The 23,859-nt window shown below is 42.9% G+C and overlaps 1 protein-coding gene across 1 annotated transcript in view; it reads right to left on the bottom strand.

Moving 5' to 3' along the window:
* The window catches only part of RECK (reversion inducing cysteine rich protein with kazal motifs), a 278,973-nt gene that overhangs the window by 197,590 nt on the left and 57,524 nt on the right, over positions 1-23,859 (bottom strand). The window contains exons 3-6 of the mRNA XM_083377076.1: positions 20,048-20,122; positions 17,709-17,745; positions 12,404-12,489; positions 1,429-1,476 (exon numbers count right to left, since the gene is read on the bottom strand). Coding sequence (XP_083233202.1) covers positions 1,429-1,476; positions 12,404-12,489; positions 17,709-17,745; positions 20,048-20,122 — 246 coding nt within the window. The remainder of the gene's footprint in view (positions 1-1,428; positions 1,477-12,403; positions 12,490-17,708; positions 17,746-20,047; positions 20,123-23,859) is intronic.

The raw sequence follows: 23,859 nt of genomic DNA, 5'->3' as shown, positions 1-23,859 counted from the left end.
TTGTTTTCATGATGATTTAGAAATCTCATGAATGAGTCTTCTAAACCACTGCAAGAATGGAGCTCACATGCAAAATAAAGTTAGGCAACAGAAAGATAAATGGACCAGGACATGGTGGGATGGTCCATGTGCCAGTGGGCCTAGATGGCAGGTGCCTCTGGCCTCTAGCAGGTTTCCACATGCCCATGGGCACATGGCCTCCCTCACCCTAGGCACTCTTGGATGCCTAACAACCGCAAGAGGGAGTGCTTGAATTGCAATTGTTAAGTGAGATGGTCACATGGACACTTTGCTTAATGACTGCAATTACTTATGACCAAAATTCCAGGCTCAGTTATTATCATAAATCAAGGACTATCTGTAAAGGCCTGGTGAAGAAATAATTTTCAGCTGACACTAAATACTTACAAGACCTAGAGCCAGTGCAAATGAACACAGATAGAATTCCATGATTGGAACAACTCTATGAGGAGTGCCTTCTGTCAGATTGATCCATAAATCAATTTCTGCTAATTCAGATTTAGTAAGAAGGGATTTTCACTACATGTTGCTCCTCAGTTTAATTTCTTTTATTTCTCATTCCATGGCCACTTATAGCTTTATTTTAAGAAAACAGGCTACAAACCCAGTGACAAAAGTCTATATATTATTTTTATTGCAACAGACTAACAAAACCTTGATTGGAACATAATCTTCCCTTGAGTGGTAGGGAAAAAAGACCTGGAAAGGTGTGCACAGAAAAGTTGTTTTAAACTGGACAAAGTAGTAGAGAGAGCAAGATTAGCATGGCTGGTAACAAGAAGGAACTGGGCCAATAAGCAGCCCATTCCAGGTTTGGGCAAGATTTTTAAATCACAATATACCTTCTTATTCAAAAGCATCAAATACAAAAGAGCAGCTTATAACCAGTGATTCTCAACCTTTTCTTTACCATGGACCCCCCCCCCCTTTAAATACTTTATATGGCCATAAACCATGGCTACGGACCCCCGAGACTTAAATTAGGAATTAAATCATAACATTTCTTCAAGTCTTCACGGACCCCCTGTGATGACATCGCAATCTGCCAGGGGTGTGCAGACAATAGGTTGAGAACCACTGGCTTATAAACATCAGATCACACACAAGTATTTATGACTACAATTTCCAGATTTCAAGAATATATGATTCATTAATAAAGTTTGTCTTGGTGTATAGGTCATATGCAATAATGACATTAAAAAGAAAACAATACAAAGAAAAGAGGAAGGAACAGGAAAAAATACAGTTCATTCTGCTGGCACTTATTTGCAAATCAGATTGGTAAAAGCCAACCTAACAGTGTTAAACATGGCATGATTTTCTTCTACAAACCATAGACAAACTTTATAATCAATCTATATTAAATAAAGTTACTTATGAAGAAAATAATATCTGCAAAATGCTTACCTCATATTCTTTCCTGCAAATTTTCAAAATATCGTTTTTTGAAGATGCCTAAAATAAATGTTATTATCAATATGTTTTTCTGACTATTCAAAAACAGAATTCAGAAAGTATATAGGTAAGAACTGTGATCATTTTAAAATGTCACCAGTCATATTTCTACTATAGCAATAAATATGAATCCTTTACATGATTCTAAATTTTGGAATTTAATCAATCCTTCCAGTTCTTGTGGATGGAGACAATAGTTGAAAGATTCTAATGAATTTAGGAACTTAGATGCTCACAAAAATAGGGGGAAAGAGACTGGAGAGGATGCCTAGTCAACACAAAATAAACACATAAACAATGTATAAGATTCCCTCCCCCTCCCTCATATGCTGCTGAAACATATCTTCTATCTTTCTAGCCATAAAATAATTAGGCACAATGGTGAATGTGGTCCAAGAAAATACAGAGAGCTGCAGATTCTAATCTTTGGTCTTAGGTTTTCAGTTATAAATTAAAGTATAAGACAGAGTAAGAGTCTGAAACACTTCAGTGCAATAGTTAAGGTGCTAATCTAGGAATCAGGACTCTGACCTCCCTTAAGTATGAAAGTTGGCTGACTGACTTTGGGGCAGTCACTCGCTCTAAGTCCAACCCACTTCATAGGATTGTTTTGTGGGAAAAATATGAGACAGTATTCAGTAGGTTCCATAATATCAGCTACAATAAAAAATAATAATTTTATGTAATTATTGACTGTTCACAATATCCCCTTATGTTCTGTGAAGGTTGAGAGCTATGCTGGAGGTATACCACCAGAAAATATACCAGCAGGGTCACACAAGCCAGACAGGTCTCAAACCAAAAAGTCAGATTAAGAGTATTCACAACACATTTACCATGATAAGACAACAGAAGAGGGATTCCATACTGGATTGGTCATCAGTCAGGTTAACATGAACTGCTGCAGTTGCTGTCCCTGAGCAGCTGTCAAAAAGTGAGTTACAGGGTTGGAGAAAGACCTGGTGATCTACCCCACAAAAACTTGCCAAGAAATTTCTATGGAAAGGTTCTCAAACACCAGATAGGGTCCCCAACGACAGGACAAAAGGAATCCTAGTTGTTGAGGGAGCCAGTGGCGTAAAGCAATTGTCTGCGTTGTGCAGACATATATCAGATGGTCACCTGGAATATCATAGTAATGAGTCAAGATAAATTAGATATTGTCAAATGAGAGATGATCAGGTTGGAAAATTGAGCTCCTTGTGTCAGTAAGCTAGACTGGTCACACAGTGACTTTTTCCAGTCTGAGGATTTCAATGTCTATTATTCAGGACATGATACCAAGAAAACAAATAGAGTTGTGTTTATTGTAAGCAAGAAACCTGCTAGAGCAGTGGCAAGTTTCTCAACTGTCGATGACTAACTTATGACCATCAGAATTCATGCCATCCCCTCAACATCACAGTTATCCCAGTCTATGTCCCAACAACTGCTACAACAGAGCTCGAAATAGAGGGCTTTTATGCCATAGTCCAAGAAATTCTGAAACAAGTGCCCCAAAATGACATTGTTTACATTTTGGGTGACTTCAATGCAAAAATTGGCAAACATGCAGAGACAGGCATCACTGATCATTTTGGATTAGCTGAGAGGAACAATGCAGGTGATTGTTTGGTAAATTTTGCCAAGAAAATTGATTTAGGACCATGAATACATGGTTCAAACAGCACAACTACCACTTATACAGTTGGACCTCACCAAATGAACTTCACCATAATCAGATTGACTGTGTTCTCTGCAGTTATTGATGGACCACTTCAGTCCTTACTCTTAAGATATATCTAAGTGCTGACTGTGACTCAAATTATTAATTGTTGCTGGCAAAGATTCAAGTCAAACTGAGAAGACACCTGATGAACTGTGGCAGGAAATTCAATCAACCATTATTAGAATTGCAAAAGAATACATATCATGTAAGAATCAGAGAAAAAGTGCAAGTTGTTCTCAGATGAAGACATCAAAACAGCTGAGCAAAGAAAATCAGCCAAGGCAGCAAGGAAATGGGAAGAAGCAAGAAGACTGAATGTAACTTTCCAGAGGACAGCAAAGGAAGGACAATTAAATTTACAGGGGCGAGGGATGTAAATAACTTGAAGCAGACTATATGAAGGGTCATATGAGGAATGCATTTGTGCAAGTCAAAAAGATACAAGCACCATTTATATTTAATAAAGGCATCATTAAAAACAAGCAAGGGGAAGATCTGTCTGATTAACAAGGCATCAAGAACAGGAGAGAGTTTCAAGTTTGAAATGGAGTAAAAATGGCGCTGGAATGTTTCTCTCCTGTGTGAAGTGACTGTGTTTGAAAATTGTTATATTGTGCTACAAAGCAAGGGATACAATTTGCAACTGACTTTATCCAGTATCCGATTTTGTGTATTTGAAAGCCTGTTCCCTATTCTTCTTATTGAAGGTTAAGAACTTTGAGAGAATTGTTATTTCTTCTTCCCTTTTTTTTTTCTTTTGAACTTTGATTCTGCTAGGTGAAAGAGGAAATTGAAACTTAAGAGATGGCTGCGAGACGTGGGGGAGGGCCCCCGCTTTCTAAGAATGTTATCTCCTCACCTATACCACAAGCTGCAGGGCAGACTTCGATGAAACCTATAGTACAACCACCCTCTCCCCCACCTCCTGCATTTACACTGACAGACATCCAGCAAGTTGTGATGCAGTCAACACAAGTTTTGCAACAAGAAATAAAGAATCAAAACAACTAGATGAGGGAAGATATAGTGCATGCACTCCAGGGCTTAGCTGCACATATAGAACGCCTGGATGTTCGTGTGGACTCAGTTATGGAGTATGTGGAGAACTTGGAAAATAAAATTATTGATGCTGAACAGAAGATTGATAGAGCAGAGGCCAAGATTGACAGAACAGAAGACGAGGTTATTATATCAGAATATAAGAACATGGAGTTTGCTTTGCATATTAGAGGCCTCAAAGAGAATCCTAAAGAAAATCTGGAATGGGAAATAGCACAAGCAGTGGCTCCTGTTTTGAAATGGGAACCTGGAGAACTACTTAAGGAAATGGATAAGATATTTAGGGTTAACTCCTGGATTGCTAGGCAAAAAAGTCTACCTAGAGATGTAGTGATTTATTTTTCCAGGAGATAACCAGAAATTCTATTATCCAGGCTTTTTATCAGGAAAAATTTCAGATTACAGGCCAAGATATTATGATTTTAAAGGCGATACCTTCAAAAATTCTTAGAAAGAGGAAAGACTTTGCCTTTTTGTCTGATGAGCTTAAGAAGCGACAAATCCAGTTCAGATGGGAAATACCTATTGGAATTCTGGTAAATTATGCAGGGACCAGATACAGACTGGATACAATATTAAAAGCAAAAGATTTCTACACTAAGATCCTGAAAGCAGGTTTACCACCATCTCCCCGAATTAAAAGAACAGAAGCTAGACAAGATGATAAAACAATTGAGTGAAGGGGCAATGTTACTGCCCCTTGAGGAGACACAGAAGCCGGAGGTCATGGAGCAGAGTTTGGCATTAAAGAACAGGAGAGAATATACAGAAGAGCTGTACACAGAGAGCAAAGGGGCCCAACCTCAGGATGACAAAGAAAGAGAAGTAGAAATAGAACTGGCCATCCTTGAGGAGGAGATCATATGGGTGATGAACTAACTGCCAAAAAACAAGGCTCCATGTGTTGACACTATCCCTGCAGAATTACTGAAACCTGTATCACCAGTGTCATTAGAGACCTGTGCCAGAAAAACTAGGAAATCAATATGTGACCAGAGGATTGAAAATTCAGTGTTCATTCCACTGCTAAAAAAGGGTGACTCTATAGATAGCTCCAATTATCACAAAATTGCTTTCATTCCTTACATCAGCAATGTTCTGCTTATAACAATAGCACCAACCGTTGAAAGGGAATTACCAGATGTCCAAGCCACCTTTCAAAGGGGTCACAGCACCCACTAGTGACACAACTCTCCTCTTAGAAACCAAAGAAGGCCTGTAAAATCTGATCAAGAAAATCAAAAAAGAAAGTGAAAATTTTGGTGTTTCTGAACATCAAAAAGACAAGCTCATGACTATTGCAAGGAACAGAAAGATCAGAATAGAAATTGATGGTAATTGTGGAAAAAATGTGGAAAAATTCACTTTCCTTATTTCTGTGCTGCATTTATCACTTTGAGTAGATCGCTCAAAGTGGTAAATGCAGCACAAAAATAAAAAGTAGATTGCACTGGGTCGCACAGCAATGATGAACATAAGCCAAATATAAAAAGAAAGGACATCAGCTTGGCAACCAAATGTACGTTAGTCCTCTTTATTGTGTTCCCCACAGTTAGCTATGATTGTGAAAGTTAGACTTTAAAAAAGCAAGACAAGAAGAAAATCAACTCATTTGAGCTGGGATGCTGGAGAAGGCTCCTGCGTATTCCATGGACAGGAAAGATGATCAACAAACAAGTATTGGAACTCATAACATCAGACATGTCCCTAGAATGAAAAATCACAAAACTGTGTCTCAATTATTTTGGCTAATTCACTGAAGCAAGCAATTGTGTTGATAAAAGTTAGTGATAAAAGGAAATCAGGCTGCCAAAGAACATTATGGCTAAACACCATCAAAGCTGACATCACCCAGAGCATAGAAAATCCCAAAGAAGCAGTGCAAGATTGGAAGATATGGGAAGACGTCCTGACCCATAGAATCATCAAGTATTGGATATGACTAAACAGATATCATCAATATCACTGCAATTTGGAGTCACAGCTCCAAATCTTTAGCTACTGTTGGCTTTCATATGCATCAAATTCTTCTGAAGAACCTAGGATGTTGTAATGCAGGGCTTTTCAACCAGTGGTACGGGTACCACCTGTAGGACATTGGCACCTAGCAGGTGGTATGCGACCATCCTAGAAAAGTGGTAGCGGGGGAGGGGAATGAATTGAACCGGTGGCAGCACCGTACAAGCCTAAGCGAGAGATGGCTGGAGCTGCAGGGCTGTCAGGCCTCAGCAGAAGTGTCAGGATAAGCGCCAGGCTCCAGCTGGAGCTTGGTGCTGATCCCAGTGCTTCTGCTGAGCCCAGAAGAAGCGCCGATCAGCTGGAAAGTTGCAGCATCTCCAGGGTCTTGTGATTTACATTCAGATGCTTGGCAATTGTTGTAAGTCGAGGACTACCTGTACTTCATCACTTTTTTCCTTTTTTTTTGGATCATCAAGTTTTTGACACCTTGCTAGGCAACTGGTGGTACTCAGATGTTGTCATATCCTAAAAGTGGTACAATGGGTGAAAAGGTTGAAAGGTCCTGTTGTAATGTATCCATGTAGTATATGATGATGATAACTTTATTGTCACTTTGAATGTATACCAATTAGCATACATCAAAATGAAATTTCATTGCATACAACTCTCAAAGGGTCACCACCTCCGATATATACTCCTTGTTCGGGGCCCGCTCAAATTTCACATTGTCCATTTTAGTCTCTAGGGAGTGAACGATGGCAAACAGGATAGATGGAAATGGGGCTCCATGTGGATTAGCCCTCAAGTTAGCTTGTATTCTGACAACCTCGCCTTCTTTCCTTTTTTCTGATCCTGACTCTTCCACCCTTTCCTTAAAGAGGCCTTGCTTCTTTACGCCCCTGGAGCACGCTGCTGCTGCCACCACCAACTCCTCCAAAAGCCTCTCTCTCTTCCTCTGGGCCTGCAGACAGCCTCATCCAGTTCCTTCGCTCCATAAGCTCCAGGTCCTCTCCTCCTCTGGAAAGAGCCCTGATTTGCAGTAGAATCTATCACTGGGCCAGCAGTCAGATCTTGCTGCTGGTAGAACAAATTCAAACAGCGCCAACGACTTTTAACGGTCTCACCAACAGTTCCAAAACAACTAGAAACTCGCCAGACCAGCAAAGATTGTTGGTCGTATGTCGTATGTTACCTTAGTTCCACCATGTTGCTCAAACACATTAAAATCTTCCTGATCATGTGGCCTATAGCCCTTACTATCCCTCCCAAAACTATTCACCTTCAAGAGCCAATGCAGCCGCAGCCATTCCAGGCGCCGCCATGTTAGAACAATATGTGGATACAAGTATTGTGGCATTTGCAATTCACAGATGGAAGTTTTGTCAATGTGCAGATTTTCTAACTGCTGCTCAGGTTTTTTGATATGGCACACGGTGTGCTGATAACCACTAGGACCAATATGGCAACTTTATGGTATTATCTTTTAATTTTCAGATCTTGAGTTTCTGATCTTCTCAAATTCTTTGTCTTCTATTCTAGTACTCCCTGATATTGCCACATCAATTTTCAGTATCTTCTTCTTTCCAATCTCAGCTATATCTGCTGTATTATGAGCCAAGGTCAGTCTGTATTCATAAATCCCACAATATTTTAATCCACGCATTATCAGCTTTCCAACTACTCATTTTTGGCTACTTTTCCAACTTTCCCCAATTTTTCATTAAAGAGCACATCATAATTTTTACAGATGTTCCACAGAATCATTTTGACAACTGGGTTATATCATTGTTTATAATCTGCAAGATTGCACAGACTGATTACAAATAAAGTACCAATAATGGTGCTCTAGAGCAGGGCTTTTCAACCTTTTCAGATTGTACCACTCAAATATATGACAATATTCGAGTGCCACCAGTGCTTCATGACTAAAAAAAGGCGGGGATTTGGGGTTTTACTGGTTAGATTCATTTGTTGTTATAGAAATGGCTAGTTTATACTATTATGGAAAAGTAAAAAGCTGAGGTTCAATGTTAATGCTTCCTTCTACTGCAACAGAGGAAGTCAGAAGTCAATGCCTTTTCTTTTTCCCTTCTCCCCCTCACTTTTCCCTTTTTCTCTCATCTTTCACCTGCAAATGCCCCCCTCTCATTGACACTTTGCTCGCAAAAGCCTCCGCTAGCTCACTCACTCACACTTTGCTCACAAAAGCATCTGCTGGCTCTCACACTTTGCTTGCAAAAGCTTCTGCTTGCTCTCATTCACTCCCCCGTCTCTTTCAAAGGCCTCTCAGTCTCTCACTCACTCACTCCCGACTCTTTCAAAGGTCTCTCCCCCACTCACTCCTCCATCTCTTTCAAAGGCTTCTCTCTCGGTTTCTCCCCCAATCATCACTCCTCCCTCTCTTTCAAAGGCATCTCATTCAGGTCTCACTCACTCACTCCTCTGTCTCTTTCAAAGGCTGCTTGCTCTCTCTCTCTCTCTCTCTCTCTCTCTCTCTCTCTCTCTCTCTCTGCCCCGTCACTTCCAAAGGCCACTTGCTTACTCGCCCACTCATTCACTGCCCTTCTGTTTCTCACTGCCATTGCTTCCAAAGGCTGCTTGCTTGCTCACTCACTGCTGTCATTTCCAAAGGCCGCTTGCTTGCTCGCTCACTCCTCTGTCACTCAGAAAGGCCCCTTTCGCTCTCTCTCTCATCACTGCGCTAACAAAAGCCTCTTCTATTCTCTCTCTTTCTCCATGTGTTTTTTTTCTCTCCCTCTCCCATCAAAACCTGCTCCTTTTATATCTTTTCCTTTCTCTGTCTCCTCCTCCTTTTCTCTTCCAGGTGTAGCAGAAGCTCCAATCAGCATGTAGCCACAAGTACAGATCCTGGGGCTTCTGCCAAGTCCTGCAGCTCCAGCTGATCTCCTCCAGGCCTGTGCAGCGCCACTTAAGTTCTTTTCCTCCCCCAGCACACTTGGCTAGGGGTTATGTACCACCTGCCAGGTACTAAAGTACCACCGGTGGTACACTTTTCAACCTTTTCACTGATTGCATCACTTTTATGATATGGCAATATTCGAGTACCACCAGTCACCTAGGAAGGTGTCAAAAACTTGATGACCAAAAAAAAGGAAAAAAGTGAAAGTACAGGTAATCCTTGACTTACAACAGTTCGCCTAATGACTGTTCAAAGTTACAATGGCATTGAAAAGTGACATGACCATCTTTCACACTTACGACTGTTGCAGCATCCCCAGGATCTTGTGATTTACATTCAAATGCTTGGCAACTGATTCATATTTCTGATGGTCACAGGGTCCCAAGGTCATGAGATCCTCTTTTGCAACATTTTGACAAGCAAAGTCAGTGGCTGGGGAGGCGTGACTAGATCTATGTTGGTTAGGTTAGGGGTGCCTGTGGGGAGACCAGGCGGTACTGTGGGGGGATCCGGGAGTCTTGGGTGGAGGGGGATCCTCGCCATCTCTCTTGGACTGTGCGGAGGATTCTCAAATGGGGGTGTTGACAAGCATCCAGCTCAGTCCTTCTGCTCCTGGGGCACCAGGACTCTGCAGCCCAACCCAGTCCAGCTGCGCTTACCTCCTCCTCAAGGCTGCTGCTGCTGTGCTCACTCTCCTTGGTCAGGCTGCCCATGGTGGGTGCAAGAGGGCAAAGTGCTTGTGTCAGAGGGAGGCCCACTCCCTCTCCATGTGAGGAGACCCAGCTTTGTAACCAAAGCATCTTTAGCGATAGGATGGGAGACGATCAGGATAGGCCAGGAGAAGGGGTCAAGGGGATGGTGAAAGGGCAGCAGGGCTGCTGGTGGCCACGTGCTAAGGAAAGACTTCCCTCAGACCCACCCTTTGTCTCATTCCAATTTCTCTCCCTCCCCTTCTTCCTTCTTTCTTTCCCTCCCTCCTACCCTATCCTCCTTCCTTCCCATTCCCATCTGCCTCCATTCAGTTTTCCTCCCTCCCTCTTTCCCTGTTTCTCATTCCCACCTCCTTCCTTTCTTCCCTTCCTTTCCATTTCCCTCCCTCCTTCCCTGCCTCCCTCCTCATTCCCATCTCCTTCCTTCCTTCCTGTTTTCCTCCCTCTTTCCCTGCCTCCCTCATTCTCATTCTCATTCTTTCTCATTCCCATGTCCTTCCTTCCTTCCTTCCTTCCTTCCTTCCTTCCTTCCTTCCTTCTTTCCTTCCTCCCTCCCTCCCTTCCTTCCTTCCCTTTCCTCCCTCCCTCCCTCCCTCCCTCTGTGCCCAGGAAGGGACAAAGGGAGGGGGAGAGGTTGCCAGCGCAGCTAGTGGCCGTGCTGCCAGTGGCCATAGCTTGAAAGGCCACTGTAAACTCCTAGACATGAGCCATACAGCCTTAAGAGCAGAGTGGCAAAAAGATATTTGTGATGAGGAAAGGAGAAAAACAGGCAAGAAACACAGCTGGAGAGGTGTCATACTCCACAAAGAATGAAGAAAGGCACCATCTCCTGAAGGAGACCAACAATTGGTCCTCGCCCACTTCACACACCTGGCTCTATGGGCTCTGGGGAGGGGATGCCAAAAGTGGAGTGAGAGTCCACATTACCTGCGGAACATCGCCCAGCAGGCAGAGAGGCTGGGCCGGGCAAGGTGAAGCTGGGTGTGCACATAGGAGGCAGTAAGCACAGGGCCTGGCATCCTGGGTGACCATTTTGCCCCACAGGCTGACTGCATTCTGAGTGTGTCCCTTCTGCACGCTCGCAGCCTCCTGTGTGCATGCCAGGCAGGTTCAGCTTCTCAAGAGCTTCATCTCACTCGGCCCAGCCTTTCTGGACATTGAGGACAGTGCGCTCCTGCTTGCCGAAAGTGGGTACACTGGGGCTTGGGTGGCATTGTGCAGGTAATGTGGACTCTCATTCCATTCATTGTCCCCTCCCCCGGAGCCCACAGAGGCAGGTGTGTGAAGTGGGCAAGGGCTAATTGCTCGTGCTGCCTTTCTTCATTTCTCGTGGAGGGTGACACCTCCCCAGCTGTGTTTCCCGCCTGTTTTTCGCTGCCACCTGGTACGGCGCCCAGCGCCCGGCACGGATGGCTGCCATGAAGTTGTAGATCAGCTCCCGGCCAGCCTGTTTTATATCTTCTCCTCTCTCTTTCCATCCTTCTTCTTTTCTCTTTGGTGTAGCTCCAGCTGACTCCTACCAAGGCTGCATCTTTTTTTCCCCTCTCCCGCCAAAACTGCCTCCTTTTATAGCCTCTCCAGTCTCCGCCCCCCTCCTACTTTATCTTCCAGGTGAGCCGGAAGTGCCAATCCTGGGGCTTTTGTCTTGCCCCAGCAGCCCTGCAGCTCCTGATGACTTTGTCATGGCAAGTCCTGTGCTGCACTGCTTTAGCTCATTCCCTCCCCCTGCTACACTTGTCTAGGCTAGGCAGGGCCATGTACCACCTGCCAGGTGCCAATGTATCACCAGTGGTACATGTACCACCAATAGAAAAGCCCTGCTCTAGAGTATCTGCAAGAAATACCACTACCTGCAAGCAAGAATTAATGGCACCACAGAATAAAATAACTGAAAATGAAAAAGCTAAAGTGTTGTGGAAATTTTGAACAATTGCTATTTTTTTATTTGCAGAAGCAGAATCTGAAAACAATATTTTTGTAGGTTTTATTTCAAATTTCCATAGAAATCACTCAAAGTACAGATTATATAGAACATGGAACACAAAATAATGAAGTTGGAAGTCATCTTGGGGGTCTTCTAGTTCAATCCCCTGTCTAGCAGGAGATCCTATACTATTACAGACTTTTCTTGGGCTTGATAGGATGGATACACATGATCATAGAAAGAATAACAGAAAAACAGAATAGAATTGGAGTTGGAAGGAACAACGGAGGTCCTCCACTCCAAACCTCATGTCTGATCCAACCAACATGTTAAGCCATAGGTAATTCTCTAGTTCTGCTTAATAAGCCATGTATGATCTAGTAAGAAGGTGGGACATCCCTTCCTCTTAACCCCTTTTTGTAGCTTACTGCTTTTGTAAGAACACATCCACTGAAAAAAGCCATCTTGTGAAAGGTACTTACATATTGTAATGTTCTTTGCTCAAAACAATTTGTAGCAGAAAACATGGAGAAATAGAAGAACAGAAATGTTTCAGAAGGCAAGTCTGTGCTGTTAAATTTTGCTTTTTTTTCTTATATTAGCACCACATACACATCCCCCCAAAAAAGAATCCAACAAACACTTACTTGTTTACATGCTTGTCGACATTCTACAGCAATGGCTAATTCACAGCAGCCCAAGCCAACCCAACCATCAGATTTTTTCAAAACACCTTTGAAGAAAAAAACATTATGAAATCATTGTGCATATTTTAAAGCTATATTCTATAATTATCAAACAACTTGAAAGGTAACACTTTACAAAACATTGCACTACACATCTAATATATTATTGCCAAAATAATTTCAGGAGGCATTCTTTGTATATGGGTTTGAAAGTGCCTAAGAAAGATCAAGATCTTGTTCAACTTAAACATTATAGGCCTATATCTCTTTTAAATAATGATTATAAAATATTTGCAAAGATTTTAGCAAATAGATTAATAAAGGTTACGCAGCAAATGATTCAGAGTGATCAAACAGGATTTATAAGTGGTAGACAAATGAAAAATAATGTGAGACATATTGTAAATTTATTAGAATTTTTGGAAAGAAATAATCAAGTCCCTGCAGCGTTGATCTTTTTGGATGATGAAAACGCTTTTGATCAATTGAAATGGCAATTTTTATTTAAAGTTTTGGAGAAGATGAAGTTTGGTAATAGGTTTTTACAACCTATTAGGGCAATATATCAAAAACAAACAGCTCAAATAATAATTAATGGTAGTTTAACAGAAGCTTGTAAAATTGAAAAGGGAACAAGACAGGGTTGTCCGCTGTCGCCATTATTGTTTGTTTTAACATTGGAAATATTGTTGATCAAGATACGTGATTCAGAGAAAATAAAGGGAATTAAAATTAAAGATCAAGATTATAGACTGAAAGCATTTGCGGATGACTTGGTAATTACATTAACTCAACCAACTCAATCGGTTATAGATTTAATGGAAATAATTTTACAATATGGACAGGTTTCTGGATTTAAGGTAAATAGGCAAAAAACTAAAATATTGTCTAAAAATATGACTAAAGAACAAAAGGAAGCTTTAGGAAAACTAACGGGATTTGAAATAGTTAAGAAGATCAAATACTTGGGGGTTTATCTTTCAGTTTCAAATGCGAAATTATATAAAAATAATTATGAATTGTTATGGTTAAAAATACAAAAAGAATTAGATAATTGGAAAAAATTACAATTGTCCTTATTGGGAAGATTTGCAGCTGTGAAAATGAATGTTTTACCTAAATTTTTATTTTTGTTTCAAATGATACCTATACTTAAAAAAGATTCAAATTTGGAGGAATGGCAGAGAGGTATTAATAAATTTGTTTGGGCAGGGAAGAGACCGAGAGTTAAACTTAAGATAATGCAAGATGTACGTGAAAGAGGTGGTCTTAAAACGCCCAATTTTAAATTATACTATGAGGCTGCGGCATTATCATCAATTAGTAATTGGTTTAATTTAACACAAGGGAGATTACTGAATATTGAAGGATATGATTTGTTATATGGTTGGCATGCTTATTTATTGTATGATAAAAAAGTGGATGTTTTTAAGACACATATATTAAGATATGCTCTGTTGCGAGTTTGGAAAAAATATCGTTATAAGTTGAATTTTAAAATTCCAGTTTGGGCAATACCTAAACATGCGATAGAAAATATAAATGTGGGATTTAAGCATGATGTGACTACATATAAAGAAATTCTTAGATTGGAAAGAAATGGGTGGCAATTAAAGCCATTTAATATTTTAAAAGAAGAAAAGATAGTACAAAATTGGTTCCAGTATGGGCAGTTACAAACTAGATGGAAACAGGATCAGAAAATTGGTATTTCTATAGTAGATGAAAATTTGGTTAAACAAATTAGAGATCAAAGTCCTGCACATATAAGAAGGATATATAATGCATTGATAGAATTAGATTCAGAAATGGAACTTGTTAAAGATTGTATGATAAAATGGGCCCAGAATATTCAAGAACCAATAACAATGGATACTTGGGAAACAATCTGGGTCAGAAATGTAAAATTTACACAGACACAAAATTTAAAAGAGAATTTTTATAAGATGTTTTATAGATGGCATTTAGATCCTAAGAAATTGGCATCTAGGTATCCAAATTATCAGCCTAAATGCTGGAGGTGTGGTTGTGATGATGCAACGTATTATCATATATGGTGGACTTGTAAAAAAGTAAAAGCTTTTTGGATTAAAATTTGGTGGAATATGCAGAAGATATTTAAGAAAAAGATAAAGTTTTCTCCACAATTATTTTTGCTGGGTATTACTATAGACTCTACCGCTATAGAAAGTAAAATGATATTGAATTTAATAACGGCAGCAAGACTTTTGGTAGCGCAGTACTGGAAGAAGGAGGATTTGCCTACTATAGAAGAATGGACTTTAAAAGTTTTGAACCTGGCAGAAATGGCAAAAATCTCAGCATATTTGAAAGATCATTCGCAACAAAGATATATTTTGGAATGGAGAAGATGGATTGATTATATCCAGAATAAATATGGGACTAAAAAGTTTCATTTAGCATTTGAATAAGTATTAGATTTATAAGATTTGTTATTATTTAGTTATTTTTAAGGAGAGTTAAAGTGCAATAGGACTTAAAGTGTTATTATAGCTAGTTAGCATATTATATTTTAAGATTGTTAGGGTTAATACCCTGTATTTGCTCTGGGAAGTCGGGGGGGGGGAGGGAGAGGGAGGGATGGGTTTTTATGTTTAAAATGTATTTGTAAAACTCTTTAATAAAAAAAAAGAAAGTGCCTAATTTCTCAATCCTTCTGAAAAGGCCTTTGTTCACACTCATTTTTCACACCGGCCTCTAATTATGGAAGGTACTAGACCAGGAGTGTCAAACTGCCAGCCATGGGCCAGTTGCATCATGCGGAAGCTGCGCTCACCCCAGCTCCGGCAATGCAAAAGTCGTGATACATTGTAACACGTCACGTGACGCTGCAAGTTTGACATCTGTGTACTAGACAGATCTTTTTGCAGGGAAATTTGGGCTGCACAATGCCACACAAGTTGAAACTACAAGCCTAGCTTCCTCTTCTCTTTGTAAAGAGAAATTTGCAATTCTTTATTTTCACAATATTCACTGGATTGCATAAAACAATTCGCCATTTCTGCATTTCCCTATAATTTTGTCACCCTAACCTTATCATGACATTGAAAAATAAATCCTGTTTCACATGGCTCATGCCGGAGTAGCATACTGTAATTTCCAATTACTCAGTTTGATTTTTAGATTTAAATGTTTTAAGACATTTTTTAATCCTGTCATTATTATTTTTATAAATAACTCAAAGCAGTCATAATGCCTATTACTCCTTTCTACTCCTATTTTCCCCACAACAACTCTGTTGGGCTGAGAAAGAGTGACTGATCTAAAGTCACCCAGCTGGCTTTCATGCCAAAGGCAGGTTAGAACTCTATCTCACCTTGTTTCTTAACCACTGGAACAAAATGCTTCTTTAAGTAGTTAAATTTAATTTTTAGCACAGTACATTATCTTAGTAGTATTTTATTTAATGCTTGAAACTTAATGAAATATTTTAATTTTAATTTTTACTTAACCCTACTACTATTTGATTTTATAACAGTTTACAGTTTTTATACTTCAAAATTGATGAAATATCATGAGACCGGAAGAAACCTCCATCTTTAAAAAAGGGAAGAAGAAAGAACCTGTAAAATACAGACCTGTTAGCTTAACATTTGAATTAAATATAACTGGACGCATGACCACACCCCAAAAATACCATAAACAGCTCTAGGAAAGTACTGAAACACACAACCAAACAGCTCTGTTCTGATCCCTGTTTGTTCAGACTATTTTTTAACGACCTAAATGAAGGCACTGAGGAAATGATTATCAAATCTGCCAGACACACCTACTCCATCTCATCTCTTTTTGGTTGGTCGCCACTGGTCATCTCCTCAGCCCCCTCGAGGGTCTTGCCCTTGGCCCACGGGTGGAGCGCATTCTCCTTGTGCACCTCAGTACCTACTGTGGCCGCCAGCTGCTTATGCAGATCCATTAGGCCGCCACCCAGAGCTGCAGGCCCGCCCAGCACAAAGGAGGTGAAGCGGTTGGCTAGGAAGCCCCGCGTAGAGGTGATAGATCATGCCCAGTGCCAGCAGGCAAAAGGCCACCCCGGGCAGGGAAAGCTGGATCCCCATCAGCATCATGGCTGCCCAGGCTCAGCAGAGATGGGGGGAGTCATGAAATCCTAGCTGGAACTGGGGGGCCATGGTGCCGATGGAGATCCAGCTTTCCCTGCTCAGAGTGGTCTTTGGCTTACTGGCCATGGGTGTGCTCTACCACCTCTAATCAAGCTTGCTAGCCAGCCATGCATTCTGGGTGGCAGTGGCAGCCTAATGGACCTGCACAAGCTGCTAGTGGTGCTGGTCTGAAGAGGGGACAAGGTGCGTAGGGTGTGCGAGGGGAACAGGTTCCACGTGCAGGCAAGGGCAAGATCTGTGAAAGGGCCAAGAAGATGACCAGCAGCAACCTGCTCTCCAACCGCAAGCAAAGAGTAGGCGCATCCGGAGTAGGCGCATCCAGCAGTCAGGATCATGTGCCTCTCCCCTCCCCTCCTTCACCTGCTGCTGGAGGGCTGACCTGGTATTGGCAGCAGGCTGCGGAGCCCCAGAGTGCACCTGTCAAGGGGCCGGCAGGCTATGGCTGCTGATGGACACCGTTGGCCCCCATGCACTCACTGGCCTCTCTGTGCTGGGGCCAATGGTGTCAGGGAGCAGCTGCCCCAGCCCCTGCCTCGCCTTACCTTGCCCCACAGCAAGGGCACCCCTGACCTAACCCCTGCCTTGCCTCGCCTCAGTCTGCATGACAAGCCTCCTGCCCACTGCCCCACCCACCAAAGACCCCCTGGATCTCCCCCAAACCCTGCCCTGCCCCCACAGGCTTCCCCCCCATGAACAACATCAAGGTAGCTATGCCACCCAGGCCAGGCCCCCCCAGTGGGCCATGCCCCCCCAAGGGCACCACAATGCTGATGTGGCCCTGGCACTTTGCGATAAATAAGTGGGTTTTGGATTGCAGTTTGGGCACTCGGTCTCTAAATGGTTCGCCATCACTGACCTATACATTTTCCATGGAACAGAAAGGCAAAATACGTGTAAGGGAAGAGAGGCTACTGGACACCAATCATATATCTGTAGCCATAGTTATGATTACTGGCACCATATCTGAGATCCACATCCTAAATTCTATGCAAAAAACTTACTTAGTATCTAATACACAATTAAACTGCTCATTTAAAAAAGGGATACCAGTAAAGTACAAATTTCATGACTAAAACATGAGAAGTTCAGCACTCTATTAAGTTTATACATAGTAATACTCTTACCTGGCAAAGAAGAATTTATACAGCCCCAAACCTCTCTCTGCAAAGAACAATGTTATCATTACTAAGTAATAAAGCAGTAATTTTTAAAAATATTTAAACAAGATAAATATTTGTATTGGAAACATTAGCATATTTAAAAGTCTACGAATTAGTAGTGATTAAAGGATCAAGCTAGAAACTTGGAGACCATGAATTCTATTCACATATTTGTACTTAGTTTGGGAAAGCTGCATATTTTTTCCACACACAGCATGGCAGAAATTAGAGGCTGAATTGGTTATAACCTCCCTGAGGCCTAACTAAGAAGGTTGTACATACATAGAATATAGAACACAGAATGAGAGAGTTGGAAGGGACTTTGGAAGTGCAACCTGCTGTCAAGCAGGAGACCTTATACTACACCAAATAAATGGTTGCCCAATCTCTTCTTGAAATCCTCCAATGAAGGAACACCCACAATTTCTGGATTGCATTGATAAAATGTTCTGTCAAGAAATTTCTTCTTAATTCTAGGTTGGATCTCCTTTTAATAAAATTCTGCTCATTATTCTTGTCTTGCCCTCAGGTGTTTGGAATATGGGCCAACCCCCCTCTTCTCTATGACAGTCCCCTCAAGTACTGGAAGACAAATATGTCACCCCTAAATCCTTTTCTTCGTTAGACTAGACATACCTAGTTCCTGCAACAATTCATCATGCAGTTTAGCCTCCAGACCCCTTATCATCTTTCTTGCTCTGTTGTAGATCAACAGTTCCCCAATTCTCTTAATTCATAGCAGTGTTTCTATAATTTTTTCACGTCACCCCTAAGCTGAAAAAATACATAACAGTTGTGTTTCCTTTGGAAATTTAAAATATCTCCAAAGCACCTGTGATTTCGATGGGATGCCACTGCCCACAATTTGGGAACCACGTGTCTCAATAATTTGGATAGTTTGGTGGAAGGTTAAATAGGGAAGAGATCACCTACTCCTCTCCAGAAGAGAAATCGAGGATGGGGTAAGCTGCACTGGTTTTTTGTCATAACATGTTTCTTTTCTCTGCTAGGTGATAGCAAGAAGTTGAGTAGGGATATGTGCATGGGATGGAAATATGTTGGATAGTTCTGTCTGTCTGTCTGTCTGTCTGTCTGTCTATCTATCTATCTATCTATCTATCTATCTATCTATCTATCTATCTATCTATCTATCAGTCATAAGTTAGAACAAAAACCCAGTGCAGCTGCCTTCTCCCGGTTAAAAAATATTGCAATCTGGAGAAGGGAAGGCATGTGTTGGGGGTTTGCGATATTCTGGTGAGGGAAAGGGAAGGCAATAAATCAGGGTAATGATAGGTACAAAATCATGTGAGAAGAGACAAGAGATTGACCAGTTTTCCAGAAGGTGACCTCACTGTTCTCTGCCAATCCTGCATTCCAATCCCTGTACCCAAGGTCTGATCTTCATAACATCAATGCCCCCCCCCCCCATATGCAGCAGTTGCTGGCTAATACAGGGTCACTCTGTAATAAAGTTTGCCCTAACCTCAGACCACATTAAATATACTAAGTGAAGATTAGATTTAGCATATACCCTTCTATATGAATCAAAGCCATAACTGTGACAAGTCCATGGTGGCCATGGAGGCTAGGAAGCAAAAGCATCAGCAAAATGCAACTAACTATTCCCCAGGCTACAGAGAATAAGCATTAGTGACTCCAATACTAGTCTTGAGATGTAGCGTAGAAGCTTAGAGAGGTCCACTGCCATCCAGCTGTTTAATTATTACACCATTTGCCTCTCTGTCCCATTTCCACACAGAGATACTGATAATTTCCAGGACAGTTCTCCCAGTTAATGCAAGAGATTCGCATACTATCGTAACTAACTAACTAACTAACTAACTAACTAAGAGATTTGCATACTATCGTAACTAACTAACCCTGAGTCCTTCGGGAGAAGGGCGGTATATAAATAAAATTATTATTATTATATTATTATTATTAACTTTCCTCCCCAGTGCCGAGACTGCTCCAGGATCTAAAATAGCAGATTTCAAAAAGGGCTACATCCCATTAATTTCCAATCAGGCTTCAGTAATGCACATAAGCTATGTATATTTATCTGTTACCATGTTTTAGAAATGGTCTTATTTTACACAGACCATCTGCATTTGTTGACCATACAGCATTGGAATCTGATATCTGAAATGAGCTCTCAATTTCTGTAATCTGGGACCCAAGGGACCCAATAATTCAGTCATAAGGCAAACACAAGCTCTACCTGATATTAAAACATGAGCAGCAATGATACTAACAATGACTCTATTCATTATATATTAACAAAGAACAATCATACCTACCATTGATTCTGGACAATATTCAGGAGCACGTTGCAATAGGTGTTTCAAATGAGAATCGCTCTTAGATGCCAAAATCTATTGAAAGAATTATTAAGAAAATATTGCATGGTAAAAATAGCACAACATAGCATTTTAAGTTTATAGACTGCTCCACAGCACTTTACAGCACTCTCTGGGTGGTCTGCAATGTAGAAGCATTATTCGCAAATTGCCTCCAACAATCTAGGTCCTCATTTTACCGACTCTGGAAGGACGGAGGGCTGAATCAACCTTGAGCCCCATCAGGATAGAACTCTAGGCTGTGGGCAGAGTTTACCATCAATATTGCACTTTAACTCTGACCCACCAGGGCTGAACTTCAATCTCAATTTCAATAAAATTTGCATGCAAACATTTAAGTATATGTAGACATATTTTTACAGTGTTTTAGCTATACAATGTATGTTGCATTGATATTCTAATATCAGCACAAAACTATTCAGTCTTGCTGGCTACCTGTTTCGAACCACATAGCACTGCCAGCTTTACAAAGCCAAGATGCACTAGTGACAGAATACAGAAAAGTTATGAACAACTCACTCCTATTGGTGCATGCCAACCTTCCTCATTTATCAGCCAGAAGACCTCCAGTCCAGGAAACCTCCACTAGTACTTGCACAACATCTGTCTAACAACTTTAACACTGATTCCCAATGGAAAGCCAAATAGGTTGCTGAATGCTCAGACATAGCAAGACATATAAATGACCCCACAAAAAAGATGTTAAGACTTTGAAGTACCACACTAGCAGTGTTTAGTTGTTTAGTTCTGAATAGGATTCAGACCTCACATGGCATCTGCTGGGACTCTCTATATAAATGCAGAATAGTATCCTCCCCTCAATTTGACTGCAGTCTCATATCAAACTGTAGAGCACACTGTGGTCACACTGTGACCAGCTGTAAGCTGAAGGCATACATAGATAGGGGCTGTTGGCTGAATCAGATTAAAAAGCCCCTACTATGTTTTTAGCCAGTTGTTTTAGGGGGTTAGGCAGGGGGACGAATGATAGAGGTGGGAGGGATAAGGGTATTTTATGAACCGGCTGTCAGTCCAGGCCAGAGATGGTTCCCGGCGAGACGGGCTTGGGGTTGGGGACCTCTGGTTCTTCCGGCTGTGGGGTGGAGTTTTATATCCCCACGACGATTGGGAATGGTAGCAGGCGGCTGCACGGAGGGCCATACCAACATCTGGGATCACGCCCCCGCTGTCTTCAAGCGGTAGCATGCTCCAACCCTCCGGTTGATACCCATTTATCCGGGGGTGAGGGAGATCGGGTCCCTGAGCTTAGACTAGTGTATTTCAATGCCAGTTCCGTGGTGAACAAAGCTCCCCTCGTCTGAGATTTGATCGAGGAGGAATGCGCGGATCTGGCATGCATTATGGAAACCTGGTTGGGCTCAGAGGGAGGTGTCCCTCTGACTGAGCTCTGCCCTCCAGGTTTCTGTGTGCTACACCGGCCACGGGCTCAGGGTAGGGGTGGGGGTGTGGCGGTGGTTATACGGGAGACTTATACCACGGGAGACCACTGTCGTACAGATTGGTGGGAGTGAGTCGCTCCTCCTGTGTGGCTCTGGGGCTCAGTTGGGCTTGCTGCTGACATACCTGGCACCCAGCTGTGTTGCAACGGCCCTGCCTGGGCTTCTCGACACCCTTTCAGGGCTGGTGGTTGAATTCCCCAGACTTATGGTTCTGGGTGATTTCAACCGTCCATCCCTGGGCAGGTCATCAGAGTTAGCTCGGGAGTTCATGGCCTCCATGACGGCCATGGACCTGACCCAGATAATTCAGGGTCCGACTCATGGAGGGGGTCACACTCTCGACCTGGTTTTCCTATCTGGGCAGTGGTTTGATGATCTGGGAGGGGGCTCGCCAAATATTGTCCCCATCATGGTCCGATCATCACCTCCTACGGCTGGTCTTCCAATACGCTACCCCTCGCTGCTGGGCTGCGGAGCCGACCAGGTTGTTCCGCCCCAGGCACCTGATGGATCCAGAACGGTTCCAGACGGCGCTTGGGTCTATACCTATCTCCCTCACTCACAGCCCGGCCGATGCCTTGGTGGAGGCTTGGGAGAGGGCCGCCACCGAGGCACTTGACCGTGTTGTACCCTTGCGACCCCTGACCCGGCGCAGATCCCGATGGGCTCCATGGTTTTCTGTGGAGCTATGGGAGATGAAGCGTCGGAGACGGAGTCTGGAGAGCTGTTGGAGATCCAGCCTATCTGAATCTGACCGACTGCGACTAAGATCGTTTACTAGGTCTTATCTCGCGGCGATGAGGATGGCGAAGTCTAATTACTTCACGGCCCTCATTGCGTCCGCAGATAATCGCCCGGCCGCCCTGTTTAGGGTAACTCGTTCCCTCCTTAATCAGGAGGTGAGGGAGGAGCCCTTACAAGGGCGGGCCGAGGAGTTTAGCCAGCATCTGGCAGACAAAATTGCTCAGATTTGGACCGGTTTAGACTCTGACTGGGCAGAGTCTGACGGGGAGGAATCGAGCCGTCTTGAGAGTAGTATTATCTGGACTGAGTTTGATACTGTGACTCCCGAGGAGGTGGACAGGATTATGGGGAGGCTGAGCTCTACCACCTGTTTATTGGACCCGTGCCCCTCCTGGCTGGTTTATTCAGCTTGGGAGGAGACACGAGGCTGGTTTCAGGCAGTGATATCTGCTTTTTTGAGTGAGGGTGTCTTTCCTGCCGCCTTGAAGGAGGCGGTTGTGAGACCCCTTCTCAAGAAGCCTGCCCTGGACCCAGCCATTTTGAATAACTATCGTCTGGTCTCCAACCTCCGCTTTTTGGTGAAGGTTGTTGAGAGTGTGGTAGCGCATCAGCTTCCTCTGTTCCTGGAGGAAACTGATTATCTGGACCCGTACCAATCGGATTTCAGGCCCGGCTACAGCACGGAGATGGCACTGGTCGCGCTGATGAATGATCTCTGGCGGGCTCGGGACCAGGGTTGTTCCTCTGTCCTAGTCCTTTTAGATCTCTCAGCGGCCTTTGATACCATCAACCATGGTATCCTGCTGCGATGTCTCAGGGGGTTGGGAGTGGGGGGCACTGTTTTACGGTGGTTCTCCTCCTACCTCCTGGGCTGTTCACAGTCAGTGTTGACGGGAGGGCAGAGGTCCACCCCGAGGCCTCTCGTTTGTGGAGTTCCTCAGGGGTCGGTCCTCTCTCCCCTCTTGTTCAACATCTATATGAAGCCGCTGGGCAAGATCATTCGTGGTTTCGGGGTGGGGTATCATCAGTACGCTGATGTTACCCAACTTTTTCTTTCCACCCCGAACCAACTCAGTGATGCCCTCAACGTGATGTCCCGTTGCCTGGAGGCGGTTCGGGTTTGGATGGGGAGAAACAGGCTGCGACTCAATCCTGCCAAGACTGAGTGGCTGTGCATATCGGCATCTCGAGTGAATCATTCTTCTCCATCTTTAATGATGGGGGTGAGGTGTTACCCTCCCGTCGATAGGGCTTGTAACTTGGGCGTCCTCCTGGATTCACGGCTCAGTTTGGAAGATCATATAGGAGCCGTGACCAGGGGGGCTTTTGCCCAGGTTCGCCTGGTGCGCCAGTTGCGGCCCTATTTGGACCGGGATGCCCTATGTACAGTCACTCATGCGCTCGTGACCTCCCGGTTAGACTACTGCAATGCTCTCTACATGGGCCTACCCTTGAGGACCACTCAGAGGCTTCAGCTGGTGCAGAATGCAACTGCGCAAGTAGTAATGGGAGTGTCCCGATACTCTCATGTAACAACTCTTCTCCGCG

This window comes from Vipera ursinii (assembly GCF_947247035.1).
Source record: "Vipera ursinii genome assembly, chromosome: Z".
In the NCBI taxonomy this organism is placed as follows: Eukaryota; Metazoa; Chordata; class Lepidosauria; order Squamata; family Viperidae; genus Vipera; species Vipera ursinii.
Note: the sequence above shows the minus strand (reverse complement) of the source record. Positions and strands in the feature narration are given on the sequence as shown.